The sequence below is a fragment of the Nicotiana tabacum genome, chromosome 10 (genome assembly GCF_000715075.1).
Source record: "Nicotiana tabacum cultivar K326 chromosome 10, ASM71507v2, whole genome shotgun sequence".
In the NCBI taxonomy this organism is placed as follows: domain Eukaryota; kingdom Viridiplantae; phylum Streptophyta; class Magnoliopsida; order Solanales; family Solanaceae; genus Nicotiana; species Nicotiana tabacum.
In genome coordinates, this window is record NC_134089.1 from 149,406,659 (window position 1) to 149,416,725 (window position 10,067).

At 32.1% G+C, this 10,067-nt stretch overlaps 1 protein-coding gene across 1 annotated transcript; it reads left to right on the plus strand.

The window, feature by feature from the left end:
* Positions 1 to 1,239: 1,239 nt before the first annotated feature.
* On the plus strand, positions 1,240 to 7,691 carry LOC107786528 (cellulose synthase-like protein H1). Its single transcript, XM_016608017.2, has 9 exons — positions 1,240 to 1,558; positions 1,649 to 1,973; positions 2,896 to 3,024; positions 4,286 to 4,402; positions 4,505 to 4,717; positions 5,224 to 5,335; positions 5,525 to 5,718; positions 6,180 to 6,530; positions 6,998 to 7,691. The coding sequence occupies exons 1-9, from the start codon at positions 1,293 to 1,295 to the stop codon at positions 7,538 to 7,540; spliced, it is 2,250 nt and encodes a 749-aa protein (XP_016463503.1). The 5' UTR covers positions 1,240 to 1,292; the 3' UTR covers positions 7,541 to 7,691.
* The last annotated feature ends 2,376 nt before the right edge of the window (positions 7,692 to 10,067 follow it).

Below are 10,067 nucleotides of genomic sequence, written 5' to 3' on the forward strand. Positions count from 1 at the left end.
GTAATGCATAGAACTAATGCTTGATTATTTTTTCTAATATCTCCTACCAAACGACCCCTAAAAACAAATGGTTACCGCAATCTCTGCAAGTGGCTATTTTTACTTGGTAAAAATCACTAGTTTTTTTTTTTGGAAAAACTACGCTGCACTTTAAATATTTACACTATTTTTATCATTTATAACTATACTTTCAGTAAATTTATTGTTCGTAGTTATATTTGAATTTTACAACAAATCTATAAAATAAGAGATTAATTATTTTTAACTGAAATAAGAGGACCACAAGCTCTCATATTGTTGCTCTCATAGCTTAGTTGGTTAGCGCTCCTGCTTAGCTAGTAAAGGTCTTGAGTTAGAATCTCATACAAGTTGTATTCGTTGCGCGATTGAATACAATTGTCATAGGCTGTATTCGTTGCGCGTTTTGAATACAAGTGATACTAGTTAGCAATAATTGAACAGTAGCTACGAATAATAGTTAGGCAAATTATAGTTATTAGGCTCTAAACTATAGTGGTTATGAATTTTTTTCTCTTTTCTTATAATCATTTGCTATGTAAAACCCACTCACCTAAGAGGGCCCATTAAAGAGGAATCACTTCCTATTAGGATATTATTATTTCAATATTAGCACGAACTCGATACATCTGGTTATAGAGAGATCTATCCATTTTATCGTTAAATTTTGCACCAACCGAGAAAAAGATCATTAGTTTCGAAGCTTCATGAGAAGTTATATATAACAATACTATAAATAGGGGGGAAATCTGAAATAGCCAGATTTACAATCCGTAATAGGCACAATTTCAAAAACAATTAAAATCTAGCAACTTTTTCATGTAAAGATATAATCTGAACAAAAACATCCTTGAAAATCCAAATTTTCAGCATAATATGCTGGAGTTCGAATTTCTTTACATATGATATTCAGTATAATATGCTGGAATTTCTTAATGTGTTGGAGTTCCTACATAATATGCGAAGAAGTTTAAATGGAGGAGATCCATAATCTAGCATATATATTATGTTGGAATTGCCCGTGCTGGAGTTCTAACATAATATGCTGAAAGTTTATATGCAGGAGCTCCATAATCTAACATATTGTGCTGGAATTATTCGTGTTTTAGCAGAAGTGATTATATTTTAATGACTTTGCAAATGCTTACTATTTTTCGATTACCAATTCAAAAACTGGCTAGGCCGTACTATTTTCACTTATAAATATGTAGGGTGACAAGCATAAAGGAAAAACCCATTTCCAATAAGTAGTGTTTGTATACTATTTCTCACCAATGGCGCCCAAAACACCTCCTCTTCCTCTCTACGAAATTAAGTATCGAAAAAACGTTATTTCAAGAGGAATAGAACTCTTCATTCTTTTCCTATTGTTCTCACTCTTAGCCTATAGACTCCTCTCTCTTAAAAACCATGGTTTAAATTTGCCATTCTTCTTAGCTCTTATATGTGAATCATGGTTCACTTTCCTTTGGATTCTCATAGTCAGCACCAAATGGAATCAAGTCGAACCAAAAACATATCCTCTTCGCCTTTTGAAATGGTAATATATACCGCTATCTATCTTTACGATGGGTTTTAAATTTATTTATTTGGAATTTAACTTATATACATCGACAATATAAATGTGCAGGACGTCAGAGTTTCCTGCAGTGGACATGTTCATTACAACTGCAGATCCCGTCCTAGAGCCGCCTCTTATAACAGTAAACACAATGTTATCATTATTAGCAGTGGATTATCCAGCTAATAAGCTAGCTTGTTATATATCTGATGATGGTGCATCTCCTATTACCTATTATTCACTTGTTGAAGCAGCTAAATTTGCTAAGCTTTGGGTTCCTTTTTGTAAGAAGTATAATATTGCACTTAGAGCCCCTTTTCGTTATTTTAATGCCAACTTATCGCCACCCCAAGATAGTTCACAAGGGTTCCTGGAAGATTGGAAAAGGATGAAGGTATGTTAATTAATTAGAGTATTTATTTTATACTATTTTTTAACCCAACTTTAATTTCTAGGAGTATTTCTTTTCAAGGAACTTTTGGTTATAAAAAAGATTTATATTTTGACTTAATACGTTTTCGTTTTTCAACTATGACTTAATACTTTAATATTTGCATCTTTTAATTTTTTCCAATTTTATATTTTTTAATACATCTTGTAGTGTGTTTTTCTGGTTTGGAAGTTGCAGGAAGTCTAAGGTTTATAATAATACAAATTGTCTAACTCTTCTCTAAATTATTTTATTACTCCCTCCATTTCGATTTAAGTGATATTGTTTTTATCGTCCATTTAAAAAAGAATGAACCCTTTTTAAATTTAAAAATAATTAAACTAATTAAACTTTCCATTTTATCTAATGAGTAGCGTTTTCAGTCATATATATGTTATGATATGTTAGAATTGTAAGTAGTAAATTCTTAAAGTCACACAAATGTTAAGACATATTTAAGAACACAATTTACCAAAAATCGTTATTTATTTCGTAGACTTCGTGATTAATCATAGGTTCATATAAATTAATGGAGTAACTTTTGACACTTAAATAAATTATTGGGATGTATTTTGGAAATAGTTTTATAATTTCCAATTTTTGCTCGTCAATTAAAGATGCATTGATATTTACCTATAGAAGGTACTTCCTAAAATTAATTGTCTAGATACATATAGATATAGTAGCCAATAATGAACTGGACCTCTGCAAATATATATATATATATATATATATATATATATATATATAAAAGAAGAATATCCAATACTTGGTGCAATAATTGTGCTAAAAGTAGTACGTTGCTGCAAATATAAAAGAAGAATTGCTAGTACTGGTGTAATAATTGTGTTATAAGTAGTAAATACTTTTTGTCTGGAAATGGCAGGATGAATATAAACAGCTGTGTGAAAAGATAGAAGATGCAAGTACACAAGATTCAGAGGCATGTGATTTTGCAGGAGATTTTGGTGTTTTCTCAAAAATTGAACGCAAAAACCATCCGACCATTATAAAGGTTTTTCATTTATTTATTTATGTTTCTTGTTCTTTTCTTTCTTTGGGAACGTTTTCATTTCCTCTTTCTAATTCAAAAATATCACAAGAAGACAAAGAAAATATTGCAATAATTCAATATACTCGCAGAATTTTTTTTCTATTAAGCTTTACGTTTATTCTTTTGTTTCCACTTGATATTCGGTATTCGTATTAGGGCAACAACTAATCTAATTTTGTGTCCCATAAGACTCATTAAAGGAGAAGTGTTTCACTTTCAATTTTTTTCTATTTATAAGGCTCAAACCCGAAATTTCTAATAAAAGATGAAAGGATCTTATTTATCCATCACAATCATTACTTAATTTTATATGTATTTCTCACATTTAGCTGAAGTACTCTATCTCCCTGTGCTTTGTCATTTTCGGTCAACTTCGATTAGAACAACTCAATTTGCAATTTTGCATACGCATCCTCACGATGAAATGCGTATCTCCCTATTCGTCTTCATGACATTTTCCTTTTGTTTCCCCGTTCGGAAAAAAATTCCTTTTTTCCGTATTCCTTATTCTCAAATTAAAACTAGACCTCTAATATAAAGATTTATATAAACGATATCAATTTATGAGAATTTATTTTGGTTATGTTAATATGTTTAGTTTAGGTTCAATATTTATTAAGAGTCTTTTAGCCACTATAAATATTTATGCTAGTATGAATATAGAGAACTTTTTGTACTTTTTCATTTTCTTTTATTTTTCTAAATTATTGACTTGAAATGAATTTAAATAGCGAATAAGACCAGTGAGTTAATCCTTAGTTGTCTAGGATTGGAACGTATAAGCAGTTGTTATTGATTATACCTCAAAATAAAATCTAGTCCGAATGACATGAACAATTATAATATGAGGATGTATAAGTTCTCTGCACTAATAAAGAGTAATATTTTTATACCATCAGATTAAGATACTTGCAATAATATATGTAGACAATAAAATTTGTATCAAGAAAATAATTGAAATTGAAAAATATTGTAATATAGTATTTTGTTTCTAATTAATATGAATGTACATGATCTTTATGATTCTCTGAATTTTCTTTTCAAAGAATAAATTCAAGGTTTTTCGAGCTTGATTTTGAATCTATATAGTTGACAGGAACAAAATTTAAACGCTTACAATATGTATATTGTTACAATATGTATATAACAATTTAACTTGTTATATTATATTGTATTAATATTCATTGTATAGTAATTTCAAGTTGTTATGTATGAAATTAAGGTAATATTGGAAAACAAGGAGGGTATTGCTGATGGCTTGCCTCACCTTGTCTACATCTCAAGAGAGAAGCGTCCAAAGCATCCCCATCACTTCAAAGCTGGCGCCATGAATGTTCTGGTTTATATCATATCAATTTTTCGGTTACTCTATTAATTAATTTTTGCTTTTTTCGGTTGATTTATTTTGTGTATTTGACGTGTTTGTATTGGTGACAAACAGACTAGAGTCTCTGGATTGATGACAAATGCTCCATTTATGCTGAATGTGGATTGTGATATGTTTGCAAATAACCCACAAGTTGTTCAACATGCTATGTGTTATTTTCTTGGTGCTAAGGATGAAAAAGATTGTGGTTTTGTTCAATTTCCACAATACTTCTACGATGGATTGAAAGATGATCCTTATGGTAATCAATTCAAACTCTTACACGAGGTAAATAATTCTCATTTTTATAGCATATGTATTCAAATGGGAAAAAAAATGAATCATTTAATAATACATTCTAAGACTCAACTTTCATTAAAAACATAAAGAGAAGCCTTGGAGCAAATATAAGTTATCTTCGTGTCTACAGATCACGGGTTCGAGTCATGGAATCAGCTAGTAATACTTGTATTAGAGTAAGCTTCTTACATCACATCATATTTCCTTAGGGTTCAGCCTTTTCGCGAATCTTGTATAAACGTAAAATGCTTCGTGCGCCGAGCTGCTTTTTATTTATTTATTTATTCTGAGACTCAAGTTTCATAAAAAAAACATGAATCATTTATCAATACATTCTAAGACTCAACTTTCATGGGCCATTATATGTTTTCTTCATTCATTTTTTTAATATATATTCTTTAATACTACATTCTAAGACTGAACTTTCATGGGTCATTAATTATATGTTTTTTTATTCATTTTTTTTTAATTTACATTTGTCTTCTGCTTGGTAGTATTTTGGAAGAGGAATTGCTGGAATTCAAGGGCCATTTTATCAAGGAACAGGATGTTTCCACAGACGAAAAATTATATATGGCTTGTCACCAAATGATAAAATAAATACTGGTATGCAAACTAATTAATTAAGTCGTTGTCCTTTTATTTTTTGGCACGCCTTTCGTTTATATGACATCTAAACAATGTTTTACTAGTAGAATTTTTTTTCAAGGAGTTTATTTTACAGTTGCAAGGACATAACGCTATAACATTAAACAGATCTACTGCTTAATATAAATCTTATTTCATGATAATTAGGAGAATTGAGGGATGAGTATCTGCAGAAAACTTATGGAAAATCACAGAAGTTATTAGCATCGGTTGCTCAAACTCTATCAGCAGGATCAAATATTATTGAGCAACTTAATTCTGATTCTCTCTCGAGTACCATTGAGGAAGCACACCAAATTGGAAGCTGTGGATATGAATTTGGTACTGCCTGGGGTCAAAAGGTAAGTAGAAATTATTCGTTTTAACTGATTATAATAAGTAAAATTAATAATTTGACAAATATAATTATATACATTAACAATTCAATGGATTTTTACACCATCAATGTAGCTTAATATATTGTATTATTCAAGTCAAATATCAATACTACTGAATAGAGTTGCCTACAATTTACTTTTTAAATGACCTAATTGAGTAAATTACTTACATCGTTGGTGCATAGAACTTACACATACTTGTATAATAAGATAAACAACTTGCTATCGCATGTCAAATTATATTGATAATATAAAAAAAGTTTACTTTGTGTAGCATCAACTTGATTACTTTAGAGAATTTTTATAAAGCACTATAATTTAGAGCCTAATTATCATATATAACTATACTGCTCAATTATCCGCGTAATTTCTCCATTATTTTACTGTAGAATGTAGAATTTCTCATCTGGGTCTAAATGTCTCAGTTGGGCTGGCTATATGGATCTGCAACAGAGGATATCCACACTGGGCTTTCTATCCACGGGAGAGGCTGGAGATCCGCTTACTGTACACCCGACCCGCCTGCTTTTCTTGGATGTGCACCATCAGGTGGGCCGGCCATAATGATCCAACAGAAGAGATGGGCTACTGGGCTTTTTGAAATTATTTTCTTCAGTAAAAGCCCAATTATCGGAACTCTTTTTGGAAAGCTTCAATTGAGACAATGCATGGCTTACTTGTATATCCAACTATGGGCCTTGAGATCCATTTTTGAAGTTTGCTATGCTATTCTGCCTGCCTATTGCCTGATCACCAATTCCAACTTTTTACCCAAGGTGAGAATATTGGGCCTCCTATTACACATATCTTTGAAAATTTTACGGGCTAGCCATTTTTTGACCAGCTTTTAAAAAATAGCCTTTGTTTGAAAATCGTTGAAAAATAACTAATTTTAATGCGAAAATATCATGACAGTGTCATGAATTTCGAACTTAAATGAGTGAAAAATCAAGGATACTGTCCTGATTTTTGAAATCCATATATTTCAAACTTTAAAAATGTCATCATGACAATGTTCTAGACATGGAGTTTGTCGCAACTTATGGATTTACATGCAATTATATATTTATTATTTTAAAATCTTGAGATGAGGGTCTATCGGAAACAACCTCTCTATCTCACACAAGTTAAGAGTAAAGTCTGTGTACATTCCATATTCCCCAAATCCCAGATCACACCGGGTATGTTGTTGTTGTTATCTCAAAAAGTTATTCTTTATCAGCTTCATTTGCTACATGTGCAGGCAAATGAACCAAGTATGACTATACCAGCATCAATATTTATCATCTACAATCTATATGGTTTATCAGAGTATGTTAGAGCAAATGAGTCAATTAAAGCATGGTTAAACAATCAAAGAATGTGGAGAGTCAATGCTATGACTGCATGGCTATTTGGGATTCTAAGTGCTACAACAAAATTACTTGGAATTTCTGAGACTGCATTTGAAGTTACAAAAAAAGACCAAGGTAATGATGGAGATGACACAAATAATTCTAATAGTGGAAGGTTCACATTTGATGATTCACCAATATTTGTTCCTGGCACTGCAATTCTCTTATTGAACCTTAGTTCCTTGTTCATTGGGATTTTAGATTTCAAACAAGGGAGAGATTTTGAATGGGGATTAGGAGAGGTTATATGCATTATGTGGGTACTTTTCATATTTTGGCCATTCTTGAAAGGGTTATTTGCTAAAGGGAAGTATGGGATTCCAGCAACAACTATTCTCAAGTCAGGGGCATTGGCATTGTTGTTAGTTCATCTTTTCAAGTTTTACCAATAAGTTGTAAATTTTAGTTCTTACATTTTGAATGCTCAAATTTCAATAGCATATATAAGTTTAATTATGTACTCCCTTCATCCAAAGTTATATGATGTAGTTTTCTTTTTAGTCCGTTTCAAAAACAATAATATCTTTCTATATTTGAAACTAATTTTAAACTTTTTTATTTTTTCCTTAATGAGATAATTTACAGTCACACACATATCTACGACTTATTTTAGACCACCGATCTAAAAAAGTTCTTTCATTTTTAAATTTTATGTTCAACAAACCGCGTCACATAAATCGAATAAAGGAAGTAACTTGTTGCTCTTGCAGATGGTTGAACAAAACAAAGTCTGAAAAGATAAGACTAAATAGCAGTCAATAAGAAACAAGGGTGGATTAAGATTTTAATCAATAAATACAAAATGTCACTATATTTACTTATACTTTTTGATGGTTAGAGTAAACTTAATATAAACACATTTATTCCTAAATATTGTTAATTACACCCTATGACCAAATACTATATCAGCCCTTGGTCATAAATGAAAGACCTAAAATAAAAGTTATAACCTGAAAATCACCTAAAATGAATCTTTTCTTAACATATGTATAAATAAATACCTCTTTGAAAATAATGATGTAATGAATGTTTTCTTGTTTCAAGATTATACATGCAATGTATGAATTTGATAGTTAACAAAAAAATTTCAATCCATCTCAGATTATATAGGGATTATATTTATGAGACGGCGGGTTAATAAAGTGAGTAATAAGTTGTCCGAAGTGTGGAAGTATCTATTTAGTTCCCTTTTAAAGACGTTGAACTGATACATGCCAAAATAAATGGTCAAGAGTTGGATCATTCAAATACGTTAAATAATCCAAAAATATCTACCTCCTAAACCCCTTCGTCCCATTTGGTACAATGGGTTTTAATTGAACACATAGTTCAAAATTCTAATTTAATTTAAGTATTGGAGTTTTATCTAATAAAATAAAGATGTGTGAATGGAAAATGGAGGGAAACCAAAAGTTTGAAGTTGTAAATGGTAATGTATGTTCATATTAAATGCTCGCATAATAAAGCGACACGTTAAGCCGAATGAAGATGGAAAGCGAGGCAAATAGCAATCAGGTCTGAAGGCAATAATCTCTTTTGTTCCTAAAGGGAATGATACTCATAAAGGCAAAATAAATGCATGTCACCTGGTTGCATTTAATGGAGAATATTCTATAGCATTAAGTATGTAGTCTATTACAGAGAATATGACATTCATAGCCTACTGTTACACATTCTTCAATGGACCCCATAATTGTTATTTAAGAGGTGTTTGATCCTAGGACCTTGTTCCCTAAGAACAAATATAAATAGTAAGCTCAACAACCATTGTATAGGGAAGGAATTTTATGACAAGCTCATAATATACACTGTTCAGAGTTCAATAATATTTTATCTTCTTGCTTATTAATATCGTTACTATTGCCTCTGGAAGCTCTACTCCCCAAACTAGAATTTCTACCGTCTTATCTCGATTTCGACGCTAAGTCTTACATTCTTATTTAATTTATTTGCCATTTTGGGATCAAATCGATTCACTTGTCTATAAACCACGTATAAATTCAACGATACCGTTTTACGGGTAAACAATTTGGCATCCACCGAGGGGCTTAGACAGTTGTGTAATTGAGTTGATCCTTACATCTATTACATAGGGGGATAAGGCCACGCTAGTCCATGGTGGGCAATATCCACGATACGTTCGAGAGGCAACTCCTAATGATGCTGAAGAAGAGCACGTCGCTGAAACAATACGGATCCTGAAGGAGCAACAAAAAGCCATTATGGGCCACTTCTCACGACATGAACAAGTCATGATGGAGTTGAGGTAGGCGTTATCGGGTGCTTTCAACAATGTGAATGGATGAGGTCCAGTTCCTCCTACAAACCAAACAACATAGAGAGTCGACAACAGCACCCCGAGGGGCGAAGTCGGCTTCGACAGGGCTGGGGGAATGGTAGCGAATCCGGTAAAAACAATGAGAATGATCCCTTTAAAACCAAACTCATGCAGTTTATAAGGGAAATAAATGCCGAATGGATCAAATTCCAAGCTCACCACCAGTGTTGAAAGGTTTGAACTTAAAGAAATACACCCAGTTGTCGTTCAAACCAAGCGCGTCACCAGAATTGATCCCGAAGCAGTTCAAAATGCCTAACATGCCAAAGTATGATGGGACTTTAGATCCTCAGGAGCACATCACCACCTATACAATGGCAGTGAATGTGAATGATTTAGTTCCACACAGGATTGAATCAGCCTTACTGAAGAAATTCGGGGAGACCCTTACGAAATGGCCCTCACATGGTATTCGCTCTTGCCCTAGCACTCAATAGATTCCTTCGAGATACTTGTGAATTCTTTTATCAAGGTCCATGCCATGGCCAGAAAGGTACAAGCCCGAAAGGCCGACATATTCAGGATTGTACCAGGAGAGTTGGAATTGATGTCGGGGTTCGTGACCAGATTCCAAAAAGAAA